A 16,242-nucleotide genomic window follows, 5' to 3' on the forward strand; every position below is an offset into this window, starting at 1 on the left:
TTCTATTGAGAGAGCAACTCCCTTCCACACATCCCCAATGACAACCCAAAGTTTTAAGACTTCAATTTCAAAAACGTTTCGAGAAAGACCCCTGAATTCCCTAACTCTTAACTCACTCAAAAATAGCTAAAATAGCATTTCAATACTTCCGGGGAGAGAGACCCCCCCCCCCCCGAACTCTTTCCTCTAAGTTCACTAAATTTTACTTAAATTTATGGTTTCCCCTTTTCATCACCGAAGATTTAAGAATTTAAATTCTAAAACGTATTGAGAGAAAGCCTTTGAATTCCTTCTTCTTAAGTCTTCCAAAGATTACCTAAAGCTGAGTACTTCAGCTTCGAATATTTTTTTGGGAAAGGAGAACCCCGAACCCCAAGATGGTCTTAAGTTGCACTTTTAAGACTCCAATTTCGGAATTTCGCCTAAAGAGAGTGACCTCCCTCCCTCTTAACATTGCCAAAGACAGCATGAACATTTTAAGACTTCAATTACAAACACTTTTCGGAAGAGGGTCTCAAATGCCTTTTAACTTAAGTCATTTACATATAGCCTCAAATAGTTTTTAATACATCAGCTATAAAACATTTTCATGTTAAAACACCAAAACCATCTCTCATAAATTCACCAAAGATTGCTTAAATTAGTGTTTTTAAGTCTCCAGTCTTTGATTTTTTTTTTAAACCTCCCCCTCCCCGCTTTTACATCATTAAAGACAGCCTAAAACTTTTTGACTTTTAAATTTTTAAGGGTTTGCAGAGGAGAAATATTGAACCACTCCTAGCTTCAAAAATATTTTCAATTCAGTTTTTCGATATTTTATACTGTAACCCGTGAGTAACCCCCCACCCCGCCTTAGATTGTCCAAGATATCAACGTTTTAAAACCAACGTTTTAATTTGCGAACAGATTACCCTCTTTGCAAGAGCAGCGTTTTTTCGCAAACTCGTGCTCCGTTATTTTTCTTCTTTCCTTTCTCTCCCCCCCCTCCAATATTCCCAGTCTAGCGAGCGTTACATTCAATGACATAATTTAGTGTTTCCTCAAGTCTTTGTCAAAAATGCAGGAACGGTTGCCCATCGGTGTTTCCAACCAGCAACTCCTTGGTCAATGCAGTGAGTTGGAAATAACAGAGCTACACCTAAAAAAAAGTGAAACGGCGCAAGTCGAAAAGCCACTCCTCCAAAAGCATGTTGCAAACAAAACGAGCCCATGGCAGAAAACCGAGAGAATGTTGATGTAAATTCGTGGTTATGGAACGGTCCAGTAATATTAAAGCATATTTTTCAAACACTCAATTTTTCTTTTTTCATTAAAAACTAAAAGAAAGTCATCGAATTTCTTTTCGTCATTGAATTTTTCCGTCCCAACCTCCGTCTCGGAAATTTTGTCAAGACGGAAATCCGTCCTGAGACGGAAGATCTTGCACCCATGAGAACGACTTTTAATAATATGTTTAAGATATTAATTTCCTTTCTTTAATAATGTGAATCGTTATTTTCTGGAATTAAAGGGACATTTAAGTTGATTATTTAAGCGTAAGTTTATTAATTTGTTTTTAAAAAGTGAACGCGTTGAGAATGACTCTTAATACTGTATTTAAGATGTTAATTTGCATCTTATCTTTGTTTTCTGGAATTAAAGTAAATTTTTCAGTTGTTTATTTTAGCATAAGTTTTTTAATTTGTTAACTGGGTTGCCCACCTGGGGGGGGGGGGTTAGGGGTATTTCTCTTTTGGGGGGGGGGCCTTTCTATTTGGGAGGTATGTATGGTTTTTAGGGGTGGGCCCTTGTTCTTAGGGGGGGGGCACCCCTGTATTTAAGATGCTTATTTGCATCTTTAGAGAAAATTTACCTTTATTTCTGGAATTAAATTAAAATTTTAAGTTGATTATTTAAGTTTATTTATTTATTTTTTGAGTCAAACTGGCCCTGTTTAAATGTTTTCTTTTTTAACTTGTATGTTAGAAAAATTTTACACGTGTATTATCTGTAATAAAAATGATTTCAAAGCAAAGTTTTATTTTTTGTTATTTCTAAATTGGAAACAAGAAAATGTATTACTTTATGATGAAGTTAAAAAAAATTTCTACATGTCATGCAAATCTAATAACAAACACGACTCATTATACGACCTTCAAGATTTCAACTATGAATAATTAAAAGTTTAAACCATGTGTACATTACATACAGAATTAATTTTTGCCGAAAGTTTGTCTATTTCAAAAAAATCTGTTGAAATAAAACAATATTTTAATGTTTCATTTTATATATAGCACAATTCCTAAATTAAAATATAGAGGCTCTAAAAAAGTACATTTGAATGTACTTAACATGTTTTTAAAGAAATGATATGTGGAACAAGTTTGATTTATTGTTTTGAAACGGCGTTGTAGAAAAATATGCGAACATGCAATGCAATCTAAATGCCGGATATCCGAATCCGGCAGGTAAGGGGGCATCGGATATCCGGTATCCGGAGAAATCACTATCCAGTGCATCCCTAGTTAAAACTAAGGTATTGGCACATTTTTTTTTCACTGACACTAACACCAAAATTTCAGAAAAGGTTTAAATGATTCTTATAAAACTTAATACCTTCTTCAAGTTTTTTTTCTGTGTCTTCAACCTCCATTTCATTACTTTCCTCTTTAATGGATGTATCTTTTTCTGTCTGACTATCTTCAACATCTTCCTTTTCAACAACATCAGACTTATCCATGCTGTCTTCTTTGTCCATGCTATCTTCTTCCTTTTCAGAACCAGAATGTGAAGAAGCTTGAGATGTTTCCTTTTTGATATCACCATTTTCTGCTATCTGAACTTCTTCAATTTCTTCTACATTTTCTAAATTTTTATTTGAAAATAATGATAAAAATTATTAATTCAAAATTATAGAATTAAAAAATGGATTTATATCACATAAAAATTATTTTCATTTACAACATGAAATTTTAACAAAGATGAGAAAATTAATTGGGCAATTTTAAAATTGGATGAAGAAAGAAATATTTTGCAGTTCTGTGCTGCTAGAGCGAAAGATGAACATTCTGGGAAATGCCTAGAAATTCTAATTTTCCAGTAAATAAAAACTGTCGCGTGCTTATAGATGCAGTTGAATTTTGAAGTGCAAAAAAAAAAAAAAAAAAAAAAAGAACTACCATATTTTCCTGCATATAATCTGCGGATTATCTGTGACTTTTTTCCCCTTAACACCAACGCATTGAAACTCAATATTTTTACAGTAGGAGTCACCCATCGAGACCATACGCCGACTGAATGTTGTTTATTTTACGAAGCATGCAGGTTCTTCCTCGCTGCCTGCCTGTATGTTGGTTATTTTACGTTGCTTGGATGTTCCACTTGGTCATGTAAAATAAGCAAGATTACAGTGAAATAGGTAGCCCTTTGCACAACATTAGACCGTTTGCTCCTTTGCCTTGACTCTTTGTTTTTCAAATAATTAGTGTACTATAATCAAGATTTCAAGAAGAAATCATTATATTTTAGTTTATATTTAAGATTAATTTTGATTATGCCTTTAAAGCAATTACTTTTCCATGCTTTTTAGTTTAGTTGCTCAAATGGTATGTTAAATTCAAATATCTTTTTACATCGAATTATCCGTGGATTATACAAAGCTTTTTTTCTTCAGGCCGATTTTAGGACCTGCAGATTATAGGCCGCCCGCGAATAATATGCAGGAAAATACGGTATGCGTAAAAGTAAAAAATAGCTTAACTTCTCTGTCCAAACAGTTAAAATTGGTTGTGCTTTAAGAAATAAAAATTGAAACATTCAACTATGACACACAACGTCCAGTATCTTTCGCACTTTAATATGAGTCAACACTTTTTAGAAATGCGCAACAATGTGTCATATTTATAGAGTGACCGCATTAACCCATTCATGCCGCTTGGTACAAAATTGTACCAGGTGGAATTATTTTTTTCATTCATTACTAGATGGTGCCAGCAGTTCAATAGGTAGAATCCATGTCAATTCAACAAGGCTGTAACATGATGGTCTTGGATTTTTTCGAATTTAACGTATGTTTAAATTCATAAAAAATTAATCAATACGTTTTTTTTTGTTTTGCCCAAAAAAATTCCTGGGCCCAGATACAGGCCGCCAAATATGGCAGTCCTGTCATGATTTCTCACTTGGGATTTTCATCAAAATTTTTAAAGTACATTATCTCAGGAACGGTAGAATATATTTTGTTGCGGTTTGTTTTATTTAAAAGGATATTTTTTCTTGTTTAAAAACATTTGCAACATTTTGAAATATGTGCTTTAGTTTTTTTTCCAGTCTTTTGAAAAAAAAAAAAAAGTTTGATTTTTTTCAAATATGTCAATTTCAATTTTTTTTTTAAAACAGTTTACTAGTACCACTGAGCACTACGTTCCCTGAGAAGGAGAGCTTCCACTTTTCGTTTAACAGATTTTAGAGGCATTTGAAAAAATAAGGGTTTTTAAGGAACTCTTCACGTTAATTGCAGACCTGAAAATTCGAAAAAAAAAAAAAAAAAATCTCAACAAGTGGCCAGAAAACACTTATAATTAAGTTATATAGCGAAATTATCATTTTGAGTCGCCATTTTATTCAGGATATGAAATTTAGTGAGAACAAGATAGCATTGTGCTTATCGATTCTTTCGGCGCTATGCAGAAAGGGTGCGTGGGGGAAATAGAGAATCGGCCTGAGCCCGTGTTCTAGTTTTCATAAAAAATAAAACTCCTGGATAAAGTAGAGACTCAGAATGAAGATTTTGCTATATAAACTAATTAAAAGTGTTTTCTGGTCACTTGTGAAATTTCTTTTTGAATTTTCAGGTCTGCAATTACGTAAAGAGTTTTTTAAAAATCCTCATTTTTTCAAATGCCTCTAAAATCTGTTAAAAGAAAAAGTGGAAGCTCTCTTTTTCAGGGAACGTAGTGCTCAGTAATAATAATAAACAGTAAAAAAATGAAATTTTTTGAAAATGACATATTTGAGAAAAATCAAAATTATTATTTTAAACTTTTTGTTCCAAAAGACTGTGGAAAAAACTAAAGCACATATTTCAAGAAGTAAAGAATCACAGATAGGAAGAAAATTACAATTGCTGCTTTTTTTTGGAAGCGTGTGTTGTATTAGGCCTAAGACTTGTGCGAACGATCAATCCCTTGCCATGCCGCATCCTTCAAGAAGTAAATGGTAAGTTTTTCGTATAATATTGTAATTTCTAAAATATATTTCCAATTGAACCAGTCTGCTTGATATAATTGTGCTTTTAAAAGTTATTTCCATCTTTGTTTCTTTTTGTGCGGTGACTTTTTTTTAATGGTAGAAAAATGTACCAACTGGTGAATGAGTAGTCTCAATTTTACTTGGGTAACCGGAACAGTGTTTGACCTAATGTTTGTATAAAAAAGTAATATCTATGTACAGATTATAATGCATTCCATATTTTTTACCAATTTAGATCATAAAATCTATATTTCAAGTAATATATTCAAAACAATGATGGTTTTTCTGACCTCATTGAAGTCCAAATATTGCATAGGTTACTGCTATCATATAAATACATACGATAGAGGTCTTTGAGTGGATGTATAGTTTTTACATATTTGTTTATATGATAGCGCGTATATTTTATGAAAGTTTCACGTATTCATTTATTGTTCCATAAATGAACGACTGCATGATTTACGAGATAATTTAATTTTTGAAAGTTTCTTAGAATTTTATTTTTGTTCTAAGTAAAAAATATAACATTTTTATATGCAGCTTTTATTCTCAATTTAATATTTACTCGAAATAGTTTCTTTTAGAATTGTATTATTGCTTAAAGCAATAATATAACAATTATTTCATGCATTTTTTTTTTCAGTTTAACAGTCGATGAAGCACTGGACATGATTTTTAACCATGATAGTGATGATGATGAACCAGCGTCTCCTAGTGTATTAATAGGTTAAGGAAAAATAATTTAAAAAAAAACATTCGTGTTGCAAAAAACAAAAGTGTTTTGTAAGGTTACTATAAAACAATTTAGCTAATAAAGGGGTAACTTTTTTCGTAAATATATAACCACACTGTGTATGTTTAACTTTAAAAAAAAAAAGGTTATAACAGTTTTTTTTTGTTAAAATAACTGTCCACTATTCAGAGTAAATTATATGAAACAGCCTATAAAAAGAGACTGCGACTCAAGGAAATGTCCGCTACTTGGGAGTATCCGTTAAAAGTTTTACTGTATACGCCAGCTTTGAGTCTTGTGTTACTTGAATGCCACAGACAAGCCTTTGTTGGACAGAACATAAATCATTTCAATATGCAATATCTAATGAAAATTAACAAAAAAGTACTGTAATTCTTGGAAAGCTTGCTTCAAATAAAGTAAAGAAAGCTATACCAGGAGGAACAGATTCCACTTCAGATTCAGAATCAACAGAACTTTCATCCCCAGACCGAGAGCTGTGAGAATGTTTCCTTTTCTTTTTTACAGTTACATTTTCCTCTGTCTAAATTGAAAAGAAATTAAACTATTTACATGCAATACATAATGCGTATCTTTAGTGATATTTAATAAACATTCACAACTAATATTTAGCTTAAAAAAGGCTTTTTAAGTAAAAAATTAGCTTCTATGAAAGTTAATTTGATACATTTTGTTTGGCAATGAAAAGTGAGACAAAATGTTTCACTTTTCAGTAATTGTCCAACAAAATAGCACAATATTAAAACTGGAGCAATTAAATAAAAGATTTATAGCTCTTCTAACCAATCTCATCTTCGGGATTCATTAGTTGAATCAACTTGTCCAATCATCAGTGACTTTCATACATACAGTATAACCATGATTTAACGATTGTCAAGGGACTGGAAAAGTTATCGTTCAATCAAGGATATCATTAAATTGAGGAGCATATACAATCAAGGCAGTAAAGTTTGGACCAGTGAAATGCATCATCAAAATGAGGAAATCGTTAAATTGGGTATCGTTATATTGAAGTTTAATTGTATATTAAATCTACAACTTTTACCAATCCTTTTCTTCTCTAACTCCTGGGGGGGGGGGGGGACCATGTTTTTAATTCTCCAGCAAAAACATTTTACTTTTGACATTACTGGCTTTTTGATAAAAAGATTTACATTTTCCTGTAAGTGCTGATGATAAACAGTTTTTTATAGTTGAAATGCAGCCGAATTAGTTTTACAAATAGCAAATATTTTATTGAAGCTTATTCTTTGCATAAATAAATTTCAAATGTGTATGGCCGTGGTAAACACAGAAGCTATTGAACCAATTTTGTTGAAAATTTAGTTAGTGTTGGTTAGTGCTAGGAAGGTTTATAGACAGTTGACGAAAAGAGAAATTGACGAATAGTTTTTTTTAATTTGAAATTTAAGTTTCAGACCCAGAAATGGCTGTTTCTACTGGAATTATTGTATTGCCTCAATTTTAGTTTCATTGCTAAGATCGGATAAAATATTCCTTTAGAACATTTTCTACTTACACAGTCCACAGAAACAAACATACTTAATTAACGAGAAAAAATGGTATATGCATTTTAAGAAATGGAAAATAAATTTTGAATCTGATTTATCATTTGAATTAGTGCCATTTTTGCTCAAATGTGGACAAATAAAATTCTTCAACTGTTTTTATGCTTCTCTAATAATGAGAAACTTTAAATTTTTCACTTTGATTTTTTTTATTGATACTTAATGTCTGTTTGCTCGCTGAAAATTTTGTTTTGAATTTATAATTGAAATAAATTAACCAGGAATAAAGTTATAAGCATTTTTAGAAAAGGAAAACCAATTTTAAATTCAACATTTGAAAATATCTCAAATCGCATCAGATGTTGATTTTTATTGTATTAAACGAATTTAGCTGAATAAATGCCAAGTTGTTGTCATTTTCTCTCAAGTGTGGGCAAGTAAAATCTTTCAACATTTTTAGGTTTCTCTGATATTTGGGCATTAAAAAGTTTCCCCTTTTGATCATACTGTGCTGTTGATTCTCATGTAAAATGACCTTCTGAATCCAAATATGACCAATGTTCCCCCCTACACGTACCACTTTTTGTTGGAAGTGCCCCCGTCCATTTGTATCAGTTTTCGAACGCTTCAAAGCCATTTTTATTTGGAGGGGAAGGTAGCATTATATTAGCCATTAACTCTCTTCTGAGGGGTTAAAAAGGTGCAAAGTCTAAAAGCATGACCATTTAAAACAAGTCACGAGATACAAGGGGGTATTCCCCGCTAGAGTATCGAAAAAATCTCTAAAAAATCTTTTTTTCCCCAAAGAGTTTGTGTTACAATTTTTAAACTTATTTTTTTTGCATAAAACTTAAGAATAATAGGACTCACTAATATGAGCCCCACATGTCCAAAAAGTTTTTAAAAACAAATATTGGAAGCATTGTACTTTGCATAGTTAGTTTCGCATCGCAGATCTTCAGTAAAGAACTTTCTCATACTATTCAAATTGCATTCCCACATGTAATTATGATTAAAAAAGCACTTAGGCATGCTTATACAATACCATTGATGCATATTTCTAACTCTAGAGGTGCACTGCTCCCATTGTTTTCCATCATATCAAGAAATGATAAACAATGGAGCAAGTGCATCCCCAGAAATATAAATATAATGCTACTTTATAAACATACTTAAGCTCATTTTCAATCAATTATATCTCGGAACGCAAGTTGAATAATACGGAAAAGATTCTCTACTGAAAAACATCGATGTGACTAACTATGCACACTGCAATACTTCCAAATTATTTGGACAGGGGGCTCACAGGAGTGAGTTCTATATCCTAGTTTTCTGCTGAAAACTAAGTGAAAAAATTGTAAAACAAACCCCTAGAAAAAAATTTTGGTTTTGATGATTTAAAAAATATTTTATGGGGGAATAGCCCGTGAGTCTCCCAACTTGGTCTAAATGTTCATGCTTTTAAACTTTGCATCTCTCTCGCCCCTCAGAAGAGTGTTAATGGCTACTTTTATATTCCCTTCCCCTCCAAATATAAATAATGGCTATGAAACTATCAAAAACTGAAAACAATTTGGGAGTGCCATTTGCAAAAAGTGGCATGTGTGAGGAGAAACCGGTGGTCATATTTGGATTCAGAGGGTCATTTTACGTAAGAATCAGCAAGAGTTGTCAGAAGCCATTGTCATACAGTGCTTTTTGTTTTTATAACTTTTTTTTTCCTCTGCAGCCAAGAGACCATTGCAAAAAATTTTATTTTGAATTTATAATTCAAATTTTCATCACTGCTTTATTTAAAATAATCGGGATATAAAATTTACAGTCTCAAAGTTATTAAAGAATAGTCTAAGCTGATGTGGATTTTTAGGAACTGGCCTTAATAGAGTTTTGGTAGAGATTTTTAAAGCAATAGTTGACGCTATTGGAAAACTGACCTTTATTCCTCCAGGGGTTTTTAAGAGACTGATTTCCTTATTCAAATGGGGAGAAAAGTTAATTATTTTTTCATGGAAAAAGTTTGGAAGCATTTTGTCCTCATTCTATTTTTAGATAAAATATTAATGAAAAAATTAAAAAGTCATGTTTTAGCTAAAATTTAACTGCTTTAATTTATATATATATGTCATAGTTAAGAAACAAAGTATTTAACAACAGCACATAAGAAATATTAGCAGCACTAACTTTTTCTTCTTTGTCTTCTTCTTTGGGCCTAAAAAAAGATAAGTAGATTAAATTACGTTATACAATTGATTCAAAACTTTGGAAGCAATAGCACATTACCTTTTGAGTGTGCAACCATTTTGTGTTTGTGCTCACCCAGAACTACATGTTAAACAGACTAATTATCACCTTCATTTATGTAAGATGGTTAAGAATACAAATCATACCGAAGCACAAAAAGTTGCATACTCATAACTGGAGCAAAACACACAAATTAAACAGCTTAAAATATTAAAAATAGAAGAAATATTTAATAAACAAAATATATGAAATCTTATTACTATAAACAGAAAAAGATTGACTGCATTCGAAGAATGCTTCAAGTTAATTAAGTACAAAAACACATTTCGAACATTTTCCTTTGAAGATAATGAAGACATTCAAAAGTCAATTACATGTATTTACAATAACATTTGCCAACCTTACAAAATGGTTGTTTTTTTTTTTTTTTTTTAATTTTTGCTATGCAATGGTAGTAAAAGCACCAAACTATTTTAAGCGCATATCTATCACCACTTAAAAATTTTGTGATAGCAATTATGTTTTGGGTCAGCAAATAATTATTTTTAAATTAAATCTCTGCCAAGAGGTCTGTTTTGGGACAAATTTCAAGTATTAAAAAAATGAGAATTTATAAAAATCCACTAGTCAAATAACAATATAAAATAGACTCATCATTTAGATCATCAAATAGGATTTGATGATTTAGGATCATCAAATACAATGAGCGCCATGTAATTGGATTAGCCGCTTTAATGAATCAAATTTTCAAAAGCGGAACAAAATCCAGCATTAACATTAAAAAACTGGCGGAATTTGAATCAAAGGCACACATAACTAAAGATTTCCCGCAAACATGTAATGTACCTATTTAAGACTTTTTCTGATCTTCGCCTTCTTTTTGTGAAATGATATTCTTCTGTTATTTTTTACTAAGAGTGAAAACAGCGGAAGGCAGGGTGGTGCACGAAAAACTTTGAAATAAATTGTGTGAGTGTGTGGTGTTTTTTTAAATAATTATTTTCTTGAAAAGTGTTACATTTTATCTGCACAATCATTGTATTATATCCCCATTGCTACATGGAGGCTTTGCTATTAACAAAAACTATTTCATCTTAAATGCAGTTTCTTAACTTCTTTACTTGTTCATACATTTTTTTTTCTGGGGGAAAAAATGAAAACCTAGCTTAAATTTTCCACATGTGAATTAACAGCAATTGAATAATTCTATTTTAGAGTGTGCAGTACTTAATTTTTATTTCATAAAAGTAGGAAAAAGTATCTCCCCCCCCCCATATTTTGTACTTCAAAACTCGGCAAAAGTGGTGACTTCTACGTTTTTCAAGTTAGTTGGCCACTAGCCACTTTTTTGAGGAAAATTTGTGAGTCTTGATCTTTACCAGGGTCAAATGTGCCGGGGGGGGGGGGGGGGCATGGCGCAGACTGCAGCATTGAAAATTTTAGGGGGAGGTCTTTGCGATATTTAGGGGGGGGGGTGCCCTTGTTCTTAGGGGTGGGCAAAAATGTCTTGACCCACTGTTACTTTGAGACAATGACATGCCTTTTAGTTTAGAAAAAATGCCATTTTTTTTTTCAAAAACAGCACTTTTCCTTTTTTTTAATCCTGGGAGAGAAGCTCTGCAATTAGCATTTAATAATCACTTCAAATGAAATAAAAAATAAGACTGAATTTTCCGCATTTTAAAACAAAGGCATTTTTGAGATTGTAAAAAAATAACATGACTGCACAGCTTTCTGCTCTGCAGGCATGAAAAGCTCTGCTGTCTTAAAAGAGCTTTAAAACAATCAGACGGGAGTTTTTGTTACACATCATGATTTTGGTTACTTTTGAACTATTACTAAAATAGGCGCAGATAAAATTTCAGAGTTCATAGTACGTATTCTTTCTTTAAATTCAGGAAGTATACACAAGATAATGTAATTTTGTAACAAGGTATTTTTCAAAATTAAAACATTGAAGTAAGATGATTTAAAAAAGAGTAAAAATTAAGTAAATGCAATAAGAGGTAAACATAAAAACAATTACTCTGGTGCTAAATAAGTTTCTTTTGGTTTTTCTTCTTCATATGGTTTGTCCAAGACTTTTAAATCAAAGTCAGAGCCACCTTCTAACTTTATTACAACTATAATAAAAACAAATGAAAACAATGTATACCATCTAAATGTAGCATAACATTAACATGAGCAATATTTATTACATACAGTCTAATTTCAAGTTAGGCGAGGGATGCGTTCTAAGACCCCATCGCGTAAATCAAAATTTTGCATTGTGGAAAAGGGGGGGGGGTGAATGTTGTACAAACACACCCAATTATTTTATAAATTTGAAAACATCTCTGAAACTGAACCTATTTCTTAAATGTATATTGACATTTTTACATGAACTGATTTTTTACAGTACTTCAAAGAAAGACTGTGATATTTAACATAAAATACTGTACCGATGCACAAAATCAGGGTGAGAGAGGCATAAAGTGAAACAGCGCTGTATGTATAGCATGTAGTAATAATAAAATGCAGTACTGTAATACCACTGCACAATAGATACAGTAATTATATTGGACGCACTTTTTAGCTGTGTTCAAGCATATTGAAAACCTTTATCTTCTCTTACATTAAAATTAGTTTGAAAGCAGTATTAGTAGTACTATGACACTATACAATAACTCTCCTTTGTTGTACAAAAAATTATGAATTTTTAACCCATTGTCGAATAATTAAGTTCGTTTACTATTGGGTTGCTGAATATTAAAGTTTTTGGCCCAAACTGAATATTCAGAGCATCCTCATTTGCAAGGGTATTAAATATTGTTAAATGGCTTCTTGCAAGACTAGTTAATCACATTTTATCTAAACATATTTTTAAAATGCGCATGCATCTTTTTCAATGAGTTATAGGCTGCTGTACTTTTAACAACATAATTTTGGTACATTCGCTTCCCAAAACTACTGATGAAAGTCCAATAAAATAAGTAAGATGACCAATTTCTCACCCTGATCCTGTATTTACCTCGTCATTCTTGGCAACAGATATAGCACAGTATCTTATCATTTTGGTGCAATTTACCAGAGACCATATTGACACTAACATTATTAGACAATAATGCATGCATTTAAGTAATTTAAATCTTGATAAAAAGTACACTATGATTTTGTAAGGATAATTATTACATGCCTTTTGGAAGACCTTAAATTGATCTTTCAAATTCAGAACTATGGAAAAATCCAAGGAATATAGTTAACAGCCAATTTTTATTAGCGTCAGGAAGGTCAGATACATACCATTTTTGATTTCGCTAAAAATTTTACAGCGGTTTCCTTGAATAATTTTAGATAGTACGTATTTTTTCTTTTCTTCCAAAAAAAAAATTTTGTGACCCACAAAAACTCCGAAAGTTGGTCCCAACTTAAGGTTTTTCTCAAATTGACATTTTTTAATATTCAATTATCTCTGCGCATTGAGCATCAGCAAAAGCAATCTTCGGGATTACAACATGATATTTAGTGCCTCAAATGAAATATATCATAAATTTTATGGCTGACCTTCAGTGACCCTGATAGGGGTGGCTAAACTGTGCCGAAGAAAGTGAAAATGTGTCATGTTTGAAGCATCCTGGTTCCATGCACTGAGGTTCAACCATAATTTTTGCGAGCAATCTGTGTACTGATATATATAAATTATTAAATAGGCTCATTAAATGAATGGTGAATGCTCACTGCTGCGAAAAAATAGCAGTTTTGTCATTAAATATGATAAAAAGTGTACTTTTTAGGGGCCTGTATCTCAGTGTACTGAGAGTCAGTATAGAACTTACTGCCTGCATTTCAAACTAGGGTATGTGTATTTTCAGAATCAAGTGACAGAACAATGGGCAAATTATTTTCAAGAACACTGTACATATTTTAAAACAGTAAAATGAACTAGTTTTCAATTCAATCAACATATCCGGGTTTAAACTTTCCTCCAGGGACTTCCAGATACTATTTAAAAAACTAGTATGATCAATAACTTACCACAAAAGAGTTAGACTTGAAAATAAACTGATTATGCTTGCTCGCATACTATGATAACTGGGAGCAAAGTGAAGAAAAAAAAAACTGTTATTGTGGTAAAAATGTAAGCTTTTTGAAACACGTTTTTGAAGGAGTTTGAGGTACATTTTTCATTATTTTAATTAAGTTAGCTTTTTTTCATTTGTACTGTACATCATAGTTCGTTGACATTTTTGTACTGTGCATTACAGTTCGTTGACATTCGTTGCTGTACATTATAGTGACAAAAATTATTTTCTCTGTACTAAACTATCGTGATAGCAAACAATAACTAAGTCATATTTTATTACTTATGATAAAAGCAATGCTATATTACAAAACAAGGGTATAGTTACCTAACTGACTAGTGGGGCAAGAAAAAAAATGCAAGACAAAGCAGATAACTTATGTACAACTAACTGGATGCGTCGTCAACTCGTATGAAATTTCCTCATCTTGAAGTGCATTTTATGAGCCTGCCAGTGCATTGCCCAAAGTTATGTCACTTGTTTGTGAAAAGACATACTCTAGTTTGAAATGTAGGCATCCAATTCCATATTAACCCTCAGTGCATTGAGATACAAGGCACTAAAAAGTACATTTTTTTTTCATATTTTGATGTTTTTCTTTCACTTTGCTTCTGTCATATTATAAAGTATGCGAGTAAGCATAATCAGTCTACTTGCAAGTTTATAACTCTTTTATGGTAATGTTTTGATCATACTAGTTTTTTAAATAGTATCAGGAAGTCCCTGGGGAAAGTTTAAACCGGGATATGTTGACTGAACTGAAAACTGAGTATTCCATTTTATTGTTTTGAAATACATATTGTGTTCTTGAAAAAAATTTGCCCATAGTTCTGTCACTTGTTTTTGAAAATAAACATACTCTAGTTTGAAATGCAGGCATCCAGTTTTACACTAACCCTCGGTGCACTGAGATAAAGGCTTATGAAAACTGCACTTTTTAGTGCAGTTTTCATAATTTTTCGATACAAAAACTGCCCTTTTCTGGCAGCGCAGAGAGTGAGCCATGCAACTAATTAGGGTTTGGAATAATTTATATATATTCTTACACAAATTACGTACAAAAACCATGATTGAGACTGAATGCAGGGAACTAGAGGGCCTCAAACATGGCACTTTTTCATTTTTTCGACAAAGTTTGGCAACCTCTGAAAGGCTGCACTGAAGGTCAGCCACAAAATTTATGATATACAGTCGATTCCGGATAATAGGATCACATTGAGACGGGGCCATTTTGGTCCTAATAACCGGCTGGTCCGATTAAGCGAAGTTACCTCAGTAGTGAAACCAAACATACTACACATTATATTTTAAAATTATAATATGCATACTGTTTTAAAACAGCATTCAAACAAGTAATAACGATGTGTATAAAATTTATTCATTGAAAAAAAATTAAAACAAGTTAACCTAATATTCATCCAGTAGATGAACAATACATAATAAACATGAATTACATTTTTCAAAATCCTACCAAACGTGTCAATCAGCGGTGTACAAATTTATCCAATGTAATTTGTCGCATTCTTTTGACGGACTGCACTTGAACAAAATCAGCACAAATGCCTTACGCATCCATGGGACTGCCTTCATTTTCTTCTTGCATGAAATAGTGACGCAAATTTCAACACATCTCCTTGCATCTTGGGTTGTTACTTTCTCCAGCGTGTTAGACACATCATCGTCGCTTTCCTGGTTTTCCGTTTCTGTTACGTGTTTTGATGCTATTCGATCAACAATTACTGCTTCATAATCTTCATTTTCATCAGAGCATTGAAGTTCGCTGTCGATGTTTAATAACTCTTCGCAATTTGACATGTTGAAGTCCCAAATTTTCTGCAATGTTTTCACATTCAATGTTAACGCTCATTCTCAAACTCTTAAAACCACAGTGAGAAAAAGTTTTGAATGGTCTCAGGCTTCACTTTTTTCCAGCTATCAACCACAAATGTGATAGCTTGTAGAATGTTAACCTTAGTACAGACTTCTCCGACTGCTGAAGATGAGCTCAGCAAACCGTCTTCAACAGCTTCAAGGATGTGATTAACTAATTTTGCACGATAGAAGGTCTTCAAATTTTTAATGATTCCCATGTCCATAGGCTGAAGTAAAGCTGTGGGCCTAGGAGGAAAAAATTCTAGTTCGATGTTCTTCAGGCAATCCAAATGGGAATGTGCTGAACAGTTGACAAGAAGGAGTAACACTTTTCTTGACTGGCGTTGCAAATCACTGTCCCAATCTTTCAGCCATTCTTGAAAAAGGGCAGATGTCATCCATGCATTTCTGTTTGCCCGATATACAATGGGCAAACTGTCAATTCTGATTCCCTTAAAGCAGCGAGGATTGGAGCTTTTTCCTATAACCAACAGCTTCTTCTTGTCCGTTCCTGACATATTTGAACAGCACAAGACAGCTATGCGATCCATTGCTGTTTTAGACCCAGATAGTGCTA

At 32.3% G+C, this 16,242-nt stretch overlaps 1 protein-coding gene across 2 annotated transcripts in view; it reads right to left on the reverse strand.

The window, feature by feature from the left end:
• Positions 1-16,242, reverse strand: part of LOC129223800 (serrate RNA effector molecule homolog) — a 74,743-nt gene that overhangs the window by 38,145 nt on the left and 20,356 nt on the right. For both annotated transcript variants that reach the window (XM_054858167.1, XM_054858159.1), the window contains exons 7-10: positions 11,759-11,855; positions 9,673-9,700; positions 6,398-6,506; positions 2,596-2,844 (exon numbers count right to left, since the gene is read on the reverse strand). In XM_054858167.1, coding sequence (XP_054714142.1) covers positions 2,596-2,844; positions 6,398-6,506; positions 9,673-9,700; positions 11,759-11,855 — 483 coding nt within the window. The remainder of the gene's footprint in view (positions 1-2,595; positions 2,845-6,397; positions 6,507-9,672; positions 9,701-11,758; positions 11,856-16,242) is intronic.

Source organism: Uloborus diversus, chromosome 1, assembly GCF_026930045.1.
Source record: "Uloborus diversus isolate 005 chromosome 1, Udiv.v.3.1, whole genome shotgun sequence".
Classification (NCBI taxonomy): Eukaryota; Metazoa; Arthropoda; class Arachnida; order Araneae; family Uloboridae; genus Uloborus; species Uloborus diversus.